The sequence below is a fragment of the Xenopus laevis genome, chromosome 6S (assembly GCF_017654675.1).
Source record: "Xenopus laevis strain J_2021 chromosome 6S, Xenopus_laevis_v10.1, whole genome shotgun sequence".
NCBI classification, from domain to species: Eukaryota; Metazoa; Chordata; class Amphibia; order Anura; family Pipidae; genus Xenopus; species Xenopus laevis.
Genome location: NC_054382.1, coordinates 50,926,508 through 50,944,807, shown reverse-complemented (window position 1 = coordinate 50,944,807; position 18,300 = coordinate 50,926,508). Strand labels below are relative to the sequence as shown.

Here is an 18,300-nt window from a genome sequence, read left to right as displayed (position 1 = left end):
TGTTAAAACTTAACTCTTAACTTAAGGTCCCCATACATGTAGAGATCCGCTTGTTTGGCGATGTCGCCAAACGAGAGGATCTATGTCCGATATGCCCAGTGGCCAATATCGGGCTGATCCGATCGTGGGCCCTAGGGCCCAACGATCGGATCCTAGCGTTCGCAAACGGGCGGTCGGATCGCGGGACCGCATCAACTTTCGGCCAGATCTCGATCGGGGAAGCCCGTCGGGGGCCCCCATACACGGGCCAATAAGCTGCCGACTCGGTCTGTCGGCAGCTTTTATCGGCCCGTGTATGGCCACCTTAAACTGTTAAAACTTAACTCTAATAAAACTTAATTCACATGTCATATTGCAAAAAAATATGCCCCCTCTCTTGATACTATCAATCCACCTTAATTCAGACCTTCACTTGAAATTAAACTTCACTTTGGCCCAGTAATTTTGTAGCCCACCGTTGTTATAATACTTCTTATCTACATATATATATATATATATATATATATATATATATATATATATATATATATATATATATATATATATATATATATAGCAAAGAAAACCGCACACACAGGTCTTTTCAAGGTGCAAAATCCAAAAAATTGTATTTATTCCAACGTTTCGGCTATTCACTTAAGCCGTCATCAGGAAGTGATACACATACAAACAACCCTCCAATTAAACCCCCTTTGGCGCCAAAACCTATTGTATGACGTCATGAGTGGGTGTGCCTGATGAAACAAACCCTTATGGAGTGTAGACAATCACCACATTGATATATTTATTGTGCATAATCCACCCTGTGACATTTCATATATCCAAACATAATACTGTGTGCCTTGATGTGCAATAGTGTGCTATAGCCCACACCATTATACGTGAAGCCACGTCTGTGTTCTAACCAAGGCCACATGTGCAGCCAGTGTGTAAAAGAACAGACCCACCAGAGGATATGCTGACTGTTCCGTGTATATCTCGCCATCCACTGTAGCTTCCGCAATCACATGAGATGCCACACGCTGTCAGTTACGATTGTTCCTGCGTCCCTCCTGTTTGATCAGTGCCGTTTCTCCGCAACTATACTGAACCTTCCGTGTCTGCCGTCCGTCTAGCTCCTCCTCTCCGCCGTGTGGATAGCCAATGGGAAGCCTTCACCTGCTTCAAGCCGGTGTGACTCCCTCTGTCATTGCCGCACCACTCACCTGGGGATCGAATAGTGTTTCTGCACCTCTTAGCCAATAGCAATTTCCCCTTCTACTACCCTGGCGACCACGTCAGGAGCGTAGGGCGCCGATCGGCACCCATGCGCCCTGAATGTAGGAACACCACTCTAGGTAGGGGTACCTCGGCTGGCAGGCATACTTACAGGGAGCTTGGAGGAAGACAGACGGGTATTGCACCTTTGACAAACCGGGGAGGCAGTGTGATGTACACCTGTTGGTGGCTGTACGGTGTATTCTAGTGCTCCTTTGACAACAAGTGCAGCGTGATGCGGAGCTCAGTGTTCGGCCGACCTGTCAATGCCCGCAGCATATCCTCCACAGTGGACCTGAAAATAAAACATTTAAAAACAATTAAAGAAATTAAAGAAATGTCCTAAGTACGGTTATGTCACAACAAGCTATGAAACATAGTCAAGCAATATCAGCCAGAGCAACAGATTCCCCCATTTTCCGCTTATGACCACAGTGTATCTCAGTACCACTACAATCAAACGTATATATAGTCCAGGGTGGAGATGTCAATTAATATCTATAGTCATCATCAGGAAGTCTTGAATGTAGGTGTTTCTTCACACCTTCCCACCGTTGTAGGCACAGTCATTATACATACTATTATAAAGCGTAAAGGGCCTAGCACCCTCAATCAAATTTTTAGTAGAACTGTGTCATGGGGAGGGTTTCGTTCAATCCTTTTGGTACCAGAGTCTCCAGCTTGAAGATCCACATCGATTCCTTACGAAGGAGTAACAAGTCTCTATGTCCCCCTCTCCGTGGGTTAGGCACATGATCAATGATCATATGCCTAAACTGTGGTAGTGTATGGTTATACTCCAGCCAATGTTTAGCAATCGGTTGGTCTGCTTTTCCCGTCTTCAAAGCCGCTCTTATGGCGCACCGGTGGTTGTTCATACGCTCTCGGTATGTCGTAGATGCTTTGCCCACATAATGTAGTCCACATGGGCACCAGGCCATGTAGACCACATGATCCGAAGTGCAGGTCACTCTGTGTAGTATCCTAAATTTCCTCCCAGTTCTTGGATGTGTGAAGGATGTTGCTTGTAGCATCCCACTGCACGTCAAGCAGTTGGCACATTTAAAGCAACCAGTCTTCAGTGGTTTGTTGAGCCAAGTTTCCCCCCCCTTAGTCTTTAAGGTTATATCCTTAACCATCAGTTGGTCCCCAAGGTTGCGACCCCTCCTGTAGGCCATCATGGGTTTCTTTTTGCCAAAAAAAGGTAGGCTGGCATCCGTGTTAACAATTTCCCATCTGTTGTTAAGCGATTGTTTGATTTGAGGGCTATTCGTTGTCCAATCTGTTACAAATACCAACTCAGGGACTGAGGGTTTCTTAGAGCCATTTGTTGTGAGAAATTCCCTTTGTGTTTTCTGTGTGGCTCGGTATTTGTAACAGATTGGACAACGAATAGCCCTCAAATCAAACAATCGCTTAACAACAGATGGGAAATTGTTAACACGGATGCCAGCCTACCTTTTTTTGGCAAAAAGAAACCCATGATGGCCTACAGGAGGGGTCGCAACCTTGGGGACCAACTGATGGTTAAGGATATAACCTTAAAGACTAAGGGGGGGGAAACTTGGCTCAACAAACCACTGAAGACTGGTTGCTTTAAATGTGCCAACTGCTTGACGTGCAGTGGGATGCTACAAGCAACATCCTTCACACATCCAAGAACTGGGAGGAAATTTAGGATACTACACAGAGTGACCTGCACTTCGGATCATGTGGTCTACATGGCCTGGTGCCCATGTGGACTACATTATGTGGGCAAAGCATCTACGACATACCGAGAGCATATGAACAACCACCGGTGCGCCATAAGAGCGGCTTTGAAGACGGGAAAAGCAGACCAACCGATTGCTAAACATTGGCTGGAGTATAACCATACACTACCACAGTTTAGGCATATGATCATTGATCATGTGCCTAACCCACGGAGAGGGGGACATAGAGACTTGTTACTCCTTCGTAAGGAATCGATGTGGATCTTCAAGCTGGAGACTCTGGTACCAAAAGGATTGAACGAAACCCTCCCCATGACACAGTTCTACTAAAAATTTGATTGAGGGTGCTAGGCCCTTTACGCTTTATAATAGTATGTATAATGACTGTGCCTACAACGGTGGGAAGGTGTGAAGAAACACCTACATTCAAGACTTCCTGATGATGACTATAGATATTAATTGACATCTCCACCCTGGACTATATATACGTTTGATTGTAGTGGTACTGAGATACACTGTGGTCATAAGCGGAAAATGGGGGAATCTGTTGCTCTGGCTGATATTGCTTGACTATGTTTCATAGCTTGTTGTGACATAACCGTACTTAGGACATTTCTTTAATTTCTTTAATTGTTTTTAAATGTTTTATTTTCAGGTCCACCGTGGAGGATATGCTGCGGGCATTGACAGGTCGGCCGAACACTGAGCTCCGCATCACGCTGCACTTGTTGTCAAAGGAGCACTAGAATACACCGTACAGCCACCAACAGGTGTACATCACACTGCCTCCCCGGTTTGTCAAAGGTGCAATACCCATCTGTCTTCCTCCAAGCTCCCTGTAAGTATGCCTGCCAGCCGAGGTACCCCTACCTAGAGTGGTGTTCCTACATTCAGGGCGCATGGGTGCCGATCGGCGCCCTACGCTCCTGACGTGGTCGCCAGGGTAGTAGAAGGGGAAATTGCTATTGGCTAAGAGGTGCAGAAACACTATTCGATCCCCAGGTGAGTGGTGCGGCAATGACAGAGGGAGTCACACTTGCTTGAAGCAGGTGATGGCTTCCCATTGGCTATCCGCACGGCGGAGAGGAGGAGCTAGACGGACGGCAGGCACGGAAGGTTCAGTATAGTTGCGGAGAAACGGCACTGATCAAACAGGAGGGACGCAGGAACAATCGTAACTGACAGCGTGTGGCATCTCATGTGATTGCGGAAGCTACAGTGGATGGCGAGATATACACGGAACAGTCAGCATATCCTCTGGTGGGTCTGTTCTTTTACACACTGGCTGCACATGTGGCCTTGGTTAGAACACAGACGTGGCTTCACGTATAATGGTGTGGGCTATAGCACACTATTGCACATCAAGGCACACAGTATTATGTTTGGATATATGAAATGTCACAGGGTGGATTATGCACAATAAATATATCAATGTGGTGATTGTCTACACTCCATAAGGGTTTGTTTCATCAGACACACCCACTCATGACGTCATACAATAGGTTTTGGCGCCAAAGGGGGTTTAATTGGAGGGTTGTTTGTATGTGTATCACTTCCTGATGACGGCTTAAGTGAATAGCCGAAACGTTGGAATAAATACAATTTTTTGGATTTTGCACCTTGAAAAGACCTGTGTGTGCGGTTTTCTTTGCTATATACATGTCCTGTTTTAACCAGCACCTAGGCATTAACGTTTGTTTTGAGTGCACCAGTATTTGGACTGTATATATATATATATATATATATATATATATATACACTTACACATTTTCACTGTGCCATGTGATCCAGATGGGCACTGATAATTGGGTTTGATTACGAGGGTTTGATTAATCTTTGTGTGGGTTTTCTGTTTATACTAAAGCTTGCTAGTGTTTAAATCTGCACAGATAGTTATATATAGTTATATATGGTACTATCACCAACAAAAGATACACTTGTCATCTGTCAGTGGCTAAGAGTAGCTTCTACCTGTTATTGCACAAGTACAGACCATTCATACTGAACATTAAAGGGATACTGTCATGGGAAAAAATGTTTTTTCAAAATTAATCAGTTAATAGTGCTGCTTCAGTAGAATTCTGCACTGAAATCCATTTCTTAAAAGAGCAAACAGATTTTTTTTATATTCAATTTTGAAATCTGACATGGGTCTAGACATATTGTCAATTTCCCAGCTGCCCCAAGTCATGTGACTTGTGCTCTGATAAACTTCAATCACTCTTTACTGCTGTACTGCAAGTTGGAGTGATATCACCCCCCTCCCTTTTTCCCCCCAGCAGCCAAAAAAAGAACAATGGGAAGGTAACCAGATAGCAGCTCCCTAACACAAGATAACAGCTGCCTGGTAGATCTAAGAACAGCACTCAATAGTAAAAACCCATGTCCACTGAAACACATTCAGTTACATTGAGAAGGAAAAACAGCAGCCTGCCAGAAAGCATTTCTCTCCTAAAATGCAGGCACAAGTCACATGACTGGGGGCAGCTGGGAAATTGACAAAATGTCTAGCCCCATGTCAGATTTCAAAATTGAATATAAAAAATCTGTTTGCTCTTTTGAGAAATGGATTTCAGTGCACAATTCTGCTGGGGTAGCACTGTTAACTGATGCGTTTTGAAAAAAGCATGTTTTCCGATGACAGGATCCCTTTAATGTTACTATTAATCAAAGAAAACTATTGTTCATAACTTAAAAACTGGTACAGGTATATTAATGGGGGCTGGAAGCTGTGGTGATACAATGAGTGGGGAATGAACATAATAGAAAACGCAAAGTTTTTAGAAATAATAAAACCAATTTAGTAAACATTCAAAGACAGGCCCTGCCAGCTGAATGGGAAATTAATTTTTACTGCATTAATTTAAGTGTTTTATTTTGTATTGGCATCTCTTAAGACAAACACATTTCTTGCCCTGGCCCCTTATGCAGCTTTTGTTGTGAAGATCGTGTTATAAGTGAGTTGTTATCATTTCTTGGATGCAAAACAAAGATACAAATTTTACTGTGCACTTTCACATGTAACATCTTATTGCTGCAACTGTTTAAATAAAAAAAAAAATTTGCACCTGCACACCATAGTAACTTATAGTAGACTATTAAAATGTAAAACAAGTTAATTGCTGATTGAAATTTTGCTTTTGGCAACCACATCTTTATATTCAGTAAATCATGTTTGATGAGTCACCATCAAACACAAATTAGAATAAATTGAATAGACAGAATTTTCTTGATATACAATTTGTACTTGATACATTATCCTTATAGAAATCTTCATGGGGGTTGCCAAATGTTCTCTTTGCTGCAAGGCACATGAGAAGCCATTCATTCAAGTGGTTTTACCGCTTTATCCTACAGATATCCTTCAGATGTATATGATGATTTAAAAAAAATGGTTTTCCATGAAATGAAAGCACTTCTATTAGCGTATCTATTAGTTGATCTAATGCAACTTTCTCTTTTAGCTGACCCCACTACACACCCAACTGTGTGGTTATATTTGGCAGGGAATAAATTAAATAATGTTATTCATAAAATCAAAGTAACAAGCCATATCTGGGGCATATAAATTGAAGGTTTATATACTAGTTACATAGCAAATATATTTTCTTTTCCTAAAATGTTATGGTATTTTCCCCTTTGCTCACAGCAGGAATGTTTATTTTCTTTTACAGAACTACGAAGAGAGGGATCCCTAACACCTATAAATTCTCAAAAAATTACATTATTGCTGCAGTCCCCAGCTGTCAAGTTTATAACCAACCCAGAGTTTTTTACTGTACTGCATGCAAACTATGTAAGTATAATGGTTTCACTTGATCTGTCTACATCCTGTTTCCCATAGGAGGCATATGGTTTCCATTTCCATCACAAACAAGAAAGCTGAAATATCAAAACAATTTACCCTTATTATACTAATTTAACTTGTTTGCATAGGCTCAACTGTTACAAGCTGTCTAGGTCAAGGGCACACCCTAGTTCCATAGGGGGAAGGTGGATAAGAGAGAGAGCAACAGCTGGAAGGAATATTCAGTTGAGCATGTTGATAGATAGAATAACCCATTTATCTACATTGAATACAAACTCATGGTCTTATTATAAAATACAATTAAAATTATAATGTATTTTTGTAGACAGATTTTTGGCATTGCTCTATTTGTTGCATATTTCTAATCATATCTGTGTAATCTCACTTTTAAAACACTTTGACTAAATACATAATACACAAAAAAGAAAACAGGCAACATATTTTTTATAATATATATGCTATAAATATATTATTTTTATATGAATGTACATGGACCCCCCATACCACACAACCACATCAGTATTCCAGATATGTGTAGTTTTACAGAGATTCCTGACCTGTATAAAGCAGAAATCAGTGAAGAACTGTACCAGATATTAGCATGCTGGATTGCAACATACACATAGTAATTATGCCCCTACAACTAAATATTTTTATATAAACGTATACATCCCACTGAATTCAAAGCGTTTTACAACATAAAAAAGTAATAGCCTTTACTAGATTTTACTAGCTTTTATTTCCCCACTTAATTCCATCAGCAAGAGATGCACTAAATTCAAAATAATTATATACAACTGAATACTAAATGCTCCACTAAAGTGTTGGCTGAGTACTGAATTTGCATATTTAAAATTCAGGTAAGCCAAACAAATGCACCATCTGTGAACAATGGTCATACTATGTTGTCCAGAGTCACAAAGCCACTTGACTTTAAGGGGACCTGGTTGGTAATGTTTTTACAATTCAAGAATTCATGAATTAGAGTTTTCAGACTATCCGTTTTCAAGTTTTATGTATGAAATATGCATTCTTATTTTCATGGTTGACACATTGGTCCCTATAAAAATAATAATTGCAGTTTATGTGTCATAAAACCCCTAAAAGTATTGAAAATATTATATTAATACTCACTGTCTAAATAACTATGCTTTTGTACTCCAAAGTATCAGACCATACATTTTTATGATATGTTTTCACACAAATATACCCAAAACTGGTTATGCTCAAGAAAAATATTAAAGTTATCTTTATTAGTTGCCACCACATGTGCAAAAAATATATTAATTTTCATGGTTGGCACAATAAAAAAACACATAGGGGATCATTTATAGCCAATGGGCAGCAACCCTTGCCAATCATGTGCTAATTTGCAAAATGTTTATAAATGAGACAACTGTACATTATTGGACTTATTTATCAAAACTTGATTTTTTTAAGTTTAAAAACTCAAAAACTCCAATAAAAAAATGCTTGAATTTTGCCTAGGACAACTCCCATTGACTTTTAAATGGACTTGCCAGCTTTTAGACATGCCTCAAGAAATTGAAAAAAGGGTGTCAGGAGCGCCCGGCAGCGCTCCCATTTCCGGCGGCGTCAGATCCAAGATGGCGGCGCCCATGACTCATGTTGATTTACGCTGGTGCCATGATGCCAGCACGATGACGTCACACGCTTGGCACAAAATTTTGTGCCAAGTTAAAAGCTCTTCCAGGTCACGGGTTCAAGGCCCGATTATAATGTCGGGGCATATCAGCTCCCAGTGGGAGTTGTCTGGACCAAGGAGGAAGTTTAGGGATTAAAGTCCAATAGGGATCAGGAGGAATCCTAGTCAATATCCAGGCAGACAATGAATTTGCACAAGTAACAATCCACTTTCCCACCACCTTCCCGAATACTACTTTACTGTTGGTTTTCATGTTCAAGTACTTCTTGAATGGGTAAAGGCAGTGGGGTGGGGGGAATTGTTCTTATGGAGGATGGATTTTGGGACATAGGTGGAGCATAAGTGGAGAAATTGTACTTTAAGTGCTTCCTAAATCTGTCCTTAAAAACAAGTAAAAGACCCTCTGATGCATGTTCAAGATGTGCTTGAATGAAGCACACCTTCTGCAGATATTACAGGCGTACGCAATGTTTTCGGCACTATGTGTCAGGTTGGGAAAACAGAAATCAATTATTGAAAGCATTCATATTGCTAATTGCCTATTTCCTCTATACTGTAAGTACATGAGAAATGCTTTATATATAGAAGATGCTTGTGTTGATAAACACACCACCATAGAAGTGAACAATTCTGTGCTCACCACTTCAGGAAACATAATTCTCAACAAATGTATTTCAATATGTTACAGCACAAAAGCAAATATACTTGTAGTGCAGTTAATTGTATTGCATTAATACAAACTGTAACTTTTTTAATGTGATTATACACACTTTATCAGGCTAACTGAGATTTGGCAAAATGTACACTTTATTTAAGAAAATACTCTATAATCTGATTCAATAACATGATGTTTTCTTACCTTGCTATACATAGAGTGCCTACCGAGTTTTTACAAACAGCACCTGCTTGAAGCACATGGTTTTGAAAATCCGAAGGGATGCAAGGAACTTTGAACGGTACCAGCACAACAGGGACTTGGTGAACTTTTTTAACATGTTTGCTGACACCAGTCTGGAGTTGCCACGAGGATGGGAAATTAAAACTGACCAACAGGGAAAGGTATGAGGGAAAGTGAAGGTCAATGAGCCCCAAAGTAAAATCATGCTAGAGACCACAATGCATATAACATGTTTATCAGAAATCTTTAAATACTGGAACCCCTAGCAGTTGTGTCTAATTCCCCAATTGTCTGAAGTATGTCCATATGAAAAACGTACTTGGAATTTCAGTATTATATTTTGTTTTGCAGTCTTTCTTTGTAGACCACAACAGTCGAGCAACAACATTTATTGACCCAAGAATTCCACTTCAGAATGGGCGCCTTCCAAATCACCTGACACACAGACAGCACCTTCAGAGGCTTAGAAGTTATAGTGCTGGAGAGGTAAAGACAGAAGCAAGATAACTAACCATTTTTTTCCCTACAGTGCATACAAACTCTCAAAATATACTGCAAAATCACAGTTATGAAAAACAGTAGCTCACAATGCATGAATCCAAGCACTTGGCAACATACCGTAGGTGAGGTTGAGAAAAACTCTGCTGGGCTACACTGGCTTGGATGATCTCTTGAAAAAGCATAATATCTAAGGCTATTGAGATGTAAAGATCTACAGTTAGTATAGACATTGGTATAAAGAGTATAGTTATATAGTATAGTGTCTAGATAGGTCTGTATATGTATTTGCATATTCATGCTCTGGAGTTTAATGAATGAATAATGCATCTATATTGAAAAATAGCTTCATGTTAGTGATTTTACAACAATCGTACACTTTGGGGACTGACTTTGTATTTCTTTAAGCCCAGTGGTTTCAAAAGATGCAACATTTATATATATTTTCCATTTCCAGGCTTCAGAAGTCTCCAGAAATAGGGGTGCTTCTTTATTAGCTAGACCTGGTCATAGTTTAGTCACAGCAGTGCGAAACCAGCATCAAAATGAAGCTGTACCTCTAGGTGAGTATTTATTTGCTTCCTATGTATATATATATATATATATATATATATATATATATATATATATATATATATATATATATATATATTGTGTGTGTTTAAATATAACAGTATTTTATATATATATATATAAAATACTGTTATATTTAAAGAAAGTGAAATGGTTACATGACCGATATATTAATGCTAAGCAATGTGTATAGCAATATAATTTACACAATCTACAATGGGATTTTAAAAAAGGCATTTCAGTGACATGAACTGTAAAAAGGAACGTTAATTGTAAGGGAACACAAATGATATATACTACTCATAAAGAAAGTATAATTCAATTCACAAAAACACATATGAGCCAGGATCTTTGTTAAGGCCACCTCCTGACTACCATGTGACTCCATCTCTGGTTTAAGATCCTGACACCACCTGTTTGGGTCTATGGAAAAAATATTTCAATATACAATATATATATATATATCTCATCCTTCATGCCAAGGGCAAAATTGTGGCCAAATTGTCCTCATTCTAAACACCTTTTTTTTTTGCGCACACTGTTTAATACTTATTTTACAGTACTAAATTATATTTTTTTGTAAGAAAATGTAATGTGGGTAATAATCATTCAGAAGTGTGTCACTGTTTCCTTTTTATCACACACCAATATCGTATCTGCAAACCTTGCCAAAATTGAATAAAGCCCCAATTGTACCCAATTTTAAGAATAATGTTGCGATACATACATATAGCTACTTGAGAACAGTATAGGGTCATAAAAACTGACTGAATTCTCTGTCAATGTATATATATATATTTTATTAAATATAACTCAAGATATGTTTGTATCTCATAGCCTACAATGATAAGATTGTTGCTTTTCTGCGTCAGCCGAACATTTTTGAGATGCTACAAGAACGACAGCCAAGTTTATCTAGAAATCATGCACTCAGGTATTAAAAAGTTACTTTAAACAATGGGACTGCTCATGTACAGAACCTTGCATGATTGTAGTAAACACATGTTTTTTGAGTTAGAGTTTAGATTTGTAAAAGTGAATACACCCAGTGGATGACAAAGGCTACCTGGGCCCTTGGGAAGAATGCCTTATTGACTTCCCACAGTAGCCTTGGACCCCATTACAAAGTTACTTTTGAATTCCTATTGTTTTGGGGGCAACCAGCTGTAAATATTTTCTTCGCCTGCCCATTTTGGTCCCTGGAAGCCCAATCTGGTAAATGGTAACCTTAACTCCTTAGCTGACAAAACTATACCAATGCTACAACAGAACATGACAATTCAAATCTGTATATAAAGGCATTCATTTGCATTTATAGTTCCCATGGTCATGTGGAACTTGTGCTATCCAGCCCTAGACTTGCTGCATGGTTGAGGCAAGCATTAAGTACAAAACTTTGCTGCATTAAAGTAAGCGCAACCAACAGTTTGATGCACAGCCCTAATGTAGCTAAGCACATCTCTTAGTGTATCCTGTTTAATCAGGTGACATTTTTGTGCCTAGAGCTATAACTAGAATTACTAAATAAGTTCCAGAATACACCGTTAGAGACTAGTGTAGTGTATAAGGCAACCTGGTTGCATTTGAAGTAACATTTTTCTGTGTTATCCCTCTACTTTGGTACCTTTGTCTGTTATAAGATCAAGTTCATCCATGTGTTCTGTTAATATGCTTTAGCGATGTGTGATATAAAAATAAATTATTTACAGTCTTCAGATCAATGACAATGATTATGTTATGTATCTGTGCAGTCAATATATTTGTATAGTGAAACCCATGTTATATACATATATCATGGTGAGAGTAATGTTTTTTTCTCCCAGAAAATACACATGCACAGAGAGAACATAGGATTTAGGTAATATTAATTGTAAAGGAGGTAACAAATCCACTTACTCTATGTACGGCATGGGCACTATGTCTGAGTTTAGTGGGTAATCCATCAAACACAATGGGGCAAATTCACTAACCTTCGACGGCTTTGCTCACAGCGCAACACTTTGACAGGCGTAGATTCACCAGGACAACGCTAATTCACTAAAATCTGAAGTTGTGTTCCAGAGCACTAGCGTTACTGCGCCAAGTGAAGCAAAGTTGTGCTAGCATTGCCTAATTTGCATATGGCGGGAAGTTAAAGTTCAATGGACGTATATGTTGCAACAAATTCATTACACTACACAAGCCCAGGAAACCTTAATAAAATAAAATAAAGTTGTTATAATGCCCTACACATGAGCCCAGTGTATAGTTTATGTGCCATATGTTAGGAAATGTAGGCGGGGAAGCCCGGTTACCCCCCAATAAATTACACTTTTTTGCAGCCTATCATCCTGAGAAAAGGAAAAGATGCTAGAGTTTTTTGGGACTGAGAAAATTTTCAACTGTTTTTTGAGCAACTCTATTGCATTTGCACTTCTGAGGTGGTGAAGGCAAGTCTGGCGCAAAAGGTAACGTTCAGTAAAATCCGCATCTTTTTGAATTTGCATAGTTACGTCCATTCGCCAGGGTGTAAATTCGCCTAGCGTTAGGGAGCGAAGTACCGCTAGAATCTTCTTCGCTAGCGAAGTTATGCCAGCGACCGTTAGTAAATCTGTGAAGTTCCAAAATGAAGTCATGCTGGCGAATTTTTGCCAGCGTTAGTCACTTCGTCCTTTAGTAAATTTGCCCCAATGACTTTGCTGTCCGTTACCAGATAAATATCATGACTTTGGTGTTAATGTAAATATCTAATAGAGAGTGGCATTCTTGTTGCAGGGAAAAGATTCATTACATACGAACAGAAGGTACTCATGGACTTGAGAAATTATCATGTGATGCAGATTTGGTAATACTGTTAAGGTATGTTATTATGAATTCCTGTATTATAGGAATTGACCCAAATTTTCCCTGTTACTAAATGCACCTTTTGTTCCTTTTTCATTTGTCAAAAATTGTGTTATGACCAGTCTAATATAATATATACTATATATATTTAACAGCCTTTTTGAGGAAGATATTATGTCATATATCCCACTACAAGCTGCCTTCCACCCAGGATACAACTTTTCCCCTCGCTGTTCACCTGGCTCCTCACCTCAGAACTCTCCAGGTAATTGCCTGTATCCATTATGTATCTCTGAACGTAATACATAATACATATACACAATGTGAACATTAATAACAATATATGGCTGGTCACCGATTGTACCTACTTATTTTATAATTACTAGTTAATTTGTCATTCATTTTTGCTTTGTAACTATGTTGCTCTTCTTCTTCAAGGTTACAGTGCATTGTACAGTAACTGCCTAGCGTTGCTTTTTCAGGTCTACAGCGTGCCAGTGCAAGGGCACCCTCCCCTTACAGAAGAGATTTTGAAGCCAAGTTAAGAAACTTCTACAGAAAACTTGAAGCCAAAGGGTATGGCCAAGGCCCAGGAAAAATTAAGTAAGTGAGTTTATATTTTAACAAATAAAGCCTGACCAAATCAATTTGTAGTATAATATCGAAATTGCTTTTCATGTTTTGATAAATATATATTGCATATAATAAGTTACAGTTAAACACAGCAATCATATAATAATAATCCTATTATAATAACTACTTGATTATAACCTTCCACTGCAAACATACCCTTGATGTTGTAGGGCTGCAGCCTTTACCTGTGTAATTGCAAATGTTTGCAATAAATGTATGCAGAAATGGGAAAGCTTGAATCTTATTCATCAAGGTATACCCACTTCTTACACTTTGCACAAATGAGCTGCTTCAGCCTGCTCTGATGTATTATACACAGTTGTGTGCAAATACAAAATACAGAGCACATGGAAGTAACATGTTTGTGTTGCTCCTACAAGTGCAACTGACCTGCATTGAATGAGCCACAGGCTTATCGTGTTAGTGTCAAGGTGTAGTAAACCTAGGGGGTTATTTATCAAAGGTCGAATGTTAAACTAATAAATTTGTCCCGACCCAAAAACTCGAATTGAATTTGAATCGAGTTATCCTCAGAAAAGAACTCGACTTTTGACGCACACATTTTTTTTATCCCATTGGAGTCTATGGGGCATCATTTTCAAAGAGGAACTTGACAAAAATTTGTCTCATCACTTCTATTAACATCTTCAAATAGTTCATGTGACCTCTGCCATTGACTTCTACATGAACTTGGCAGGTTTTAGACGGAGAATAGTCGAATTAGAACTGTTTCCAGGGTCAAGTTGTGATAAATCTCACATTCGAATTCAAATTCGAGTTGGTGGTTTTAAATTCAAATTTGTGAGTTTTATCCAAAAAATTTTTTTTTGAAAATTCTAAATGTTGCAGGTCTCAAGGCATCTTTTAAAACACATGGTTATATTTGGTAGTGTAACCTATCTTGGTGTAAATTCTGTTGCTCTGGATCAACACCTTAGCTTAACACCCGATAGAACGATTAAATCTTTCGAATCGAACAATTCGAAGGATTTTAATCCATCGATCGAAGGATTTTCCTTCGATCAGAAAATTGATAGGAAGCCTATGGGGACCTTCCCCATGGGCTAACATTGGCCTCGTTAGGTTTTAGGTGGCGAAGTAGGGGGTTGTAGTATTTTTTAAAGAGACAGTACTTCGACTATCAAATCGCTCGAGTCGAAGTCGTAGTCGAAGGTCGAAGTAGCCTATTCGATGGTCAAAGTAGCCAAATTCGACCATTCGAAATTCGAAGTATTTTTTCTTCTATTCCTTTACTCAAATTAAATGGGCCCCCTAATATTGGAGCAAAATAATTATATCTATTCATCCCTGGAATTTTATACCCATAAAACATCAAATAAAAAACTTATTATGCTATGAACTTTGAAAAGTTACCAGAGCATGACTAAGCTGTTGATTTGAAAAACCAATTCACTTTTGTATATTTTCAGCTACAGCTTGGCTACAGGTTTCACAATATTTTAAATATGGATATGTAAGATATAGTAAAAAGTCTTTAATAACCGACAGACAGACATTAATTCAGTGTGAAATCTGTCTTTTAGTGATTCACAATAAGCATAATAGTAGGAGTAATACAAAAATTACAAATGTGATACCTTAAAAGAGTCACCACCATAGTTTGCAGCTCACATTTCAGTCATCTCATCATCCATAAATCAAAAAATTTTACCGGAGAGAAGTTGTTTATCTGTAGGTAAATTTTAAAAATGTATATATTTTGCAGTAAATTTTGTATACAAGATAAAACAACCTTTAGAAGTCTTACATATGGCATTCCTACATCATATGGTTACAGTAATATTCTCTTCGTGCTCATCCAGATGATTTTTATTGGTGCAATTCTCTCAAGAGTACTTAGAGGCTTTATAAATGGACCTCTGATGTGTAATAAGTCTCCTCACTGAGTCCAACACTACCTTTTCATCATTCAGCAACTGAACCTTTTAAAGATCGATGCTTCACTGAAAAGGAACTTTCTCCTTTTGATGCAAGTGTTAATACTATAAAGAGGGAGCAGCCATATTATTCATCTAAAGTTAATGTATTTTCTGTAAGGGTAATATTCACAGCAAAATGGTCCTTGTGCTATTGTTACGTGTAGATGCAAATGTGAAAAATAAATAATGTTTACAATAAAGTTTAGTGAATACAATGCTTTAGCACGTTGTGGTGCAAGCTTTGCAAGACAAATACATTATTGTGTTTATGAGAGGTATAAAAATAAAGGTAACAAAATAGTTTCTTCAGTATTTATTGCACAAATAACATTCTGAAACCTTACAAAAGTAATAAACATATGAAAATGTCTGCATTTAAATGGATTCTGCTATGATTGCACTGTATACAGAGTAATTAATTCTACCATTTAAAATGTTGTTCTTGAACAAATAAGTATTTTTTTGTTGTTGTAATATTGTTGTGTAGGCAGCCATCTAAGGTCATTGTGTCTGGTCATGTGCTTTTAGAATGCACTTCACAATGAAATTGCTTTCAGATAAGTTATTGTTTCTCCTACTTAGGGGCAGATTTATCAAGGGTTGAATTTCAAGTTCATTGGAGTTTGTAAGAAAAGAAAATTTGATTCTGAAATTCGAATTTGAAAATTAGAATTTTCACTTTGAGCCTTGATAAATCTGCCCCTTAATGTAACTGGAGGAGTTCTTGATTTAACCAGACTTGGATTTTTATTATTGTGTGCTGTTCACATATCTACCACTAGGTGGGGTATGGGAACATTTTTAGGAATGCAGGTGTCAGGGAGCTGTTATCTGGTTACCTTCCTGTTGTTCTGCTGATGGAATGCTGGGGGGTGGGAAGTGAGGAGGATGATATCATTAAAATTTGCAGTGCAGCTGCAAGGAGTGACTAACGTTAAGTCACATGACACCTGTGAAACTAACATGTCTAGCTCCCATCTATCAGATATTGGAAATGCTCCACACTTTATTAAAAATTAGTAGGGTTGCCTCATGTTCAATTCTGTGAATCTGGGCAGGGGACGGGACGCATGTCACCGGGGGTGGGGCAGATGACATTGGGGTGGGCCAGTGACATTGGGGGCAGGCTGATGACATCAGCGGAGGGGATGATGATGTCTGGGGGATGGCCTGATGATGTCAGGGGGAGGGGACTGATGGCATGGTGATGGCATGGTGATCAGCAAATGATCAGTGTCCTGTCAGGATTTCCCAATTTGGAAATCCCAATTTGGAAATCCTACATAATATATCTTGGATTGCAAAGAATACCCTCAGCCTCACAGTGAAAAATGTAATTTGTATTCTATGTCAGAGTAAAGAATTCAGCACCAATTAAAACAAGTGTACAGCTCAAGTTGACATTGTTGCTACCAAAAAGTAGTATGTGTTTTTTCTTATTAATAGGACACTAGCACATTCCACAATGCTTTACAATGATTATACATCATTCTCATCAGTCTCTGCCCCAGTGGAGCTTTATAGTCTAAGCCTTTTTTCACATTTGTAGACTCTATGTCAGTTTTTTCCAGAGCCAGTTAAACTGCATTAAATTTTTCTATCTTTGGTCTGGGTAACTAAACCTGAATTTTTGGAGAATGAAAGCTATTAAAAATTATTTATCAGTGTTTATTGTATTGTTCAATAAATTCCAGTAAAGTTGAAATCTCTTGGAATCCTGTAGGATAAACATAGAGTTCAACCATTTTATTAGGGTATATTTTTAGTAGGGCTGATATAATATTTTGCTCTCTTTTTGTTCCCCTTGATTAATAGACTTATTATACGTCGGGACCATCTTTTGGAAGGCACCTTCAACCAAGTAATGGCTTATTCCCGCAAAGAGCTCCAGAGGAATAAACTGTATATCACATTTGTTGGAGAGGAAGGGTAAGTAGCAATATAATGACATGGCTCATTTATTCTGACAACCCAGTCACTGATGGAAAATGTAAAAATATTAAAAATAGCACATTATATTTATTAATATTATTGTTTTTTTTATTCAGTAGCAATTATTTACAAAGGGCTTTATGAGAACATTAAGGGGTAGATTTATGTGATGTAAAAATGTATTCACTCAGCACATAGATCAGGCGGCACTCCGGATAAGATAAGAGACATTTATTGCAACAGGTGGAGAATCTGCAACATCTAACACATTTCGGGATAAGCTCCCATTATAAGTTTGCCATTTATTTTACACAGCTTTTTATACCATTTTTTCGGCTATTTTGTTTTACACAGCATAATAAATAAGTCCCTAAAGGTGGGGAAAAAGTTTTTTATATGGCTTGTAGGTAACAGAATATTCATTTTGATGCATAATGGTACTGAGCACCAGAGGACTAAAAATGGTCAAGAAGGTCAGCTAGCAGAATAATTCAACAATCACTATCAGATATGGACGGCTGAGATGATTTTAGTCCTGTAGTGGAGACAAGGCCAGAAGT

At 38.2% G+C, this 18,300-nt stretch overlaps 1 protein-coding gene across 2 annotated transcripts in view; it reads left to right on the top strand.

Moving 5' to 3' along the window:
- hecw1.S (HECT, C2 and WW domain containing E3 ubiquitin protein ligase 1 S homeolog) overlaps positions 1–18,300 on the top strand; it is a 168,804-nt gene that overhangs the window by 132,109 nt on the left and 18,395 nt on the right. For both annotated transcript variants that reach the window (XM_018269351.2, XM_041567575.1), the window contains 9 exons: positions 6,644–6,765; positions 9,317–9,502; positions 9,693–9,827; positions 10,297–10,402; positions 11,250–11,346; positions 13,167–13,250; positions 13,391–13,500; positions 13,718–13,838; positions 17,624–17,737. In XM_018269351.2, the coding sequence (XP_018124840.1) occupies positions 6,644–6,765; positions 9,317–9,502; positions 9,693–9,827; positions 10,297–10,402; positions 11,250–11,346; positions 13,167–13,250; positions 13,391–13,500; positions 13,718–13,838; positions 17,624–17,737 (1,075 nt within the window). The remainder of the gene's footprint in view (positions 1–6,643; positions 6,766–9,316; positions 9,503–9,692; positions 9,828–10,296; positions 10,403–11,249; positions 11,347–13,166; positions 13,251–13,390; positions 13,501–13,717; positions 13,839–17,623; positions 17,738–18,300) is intronic.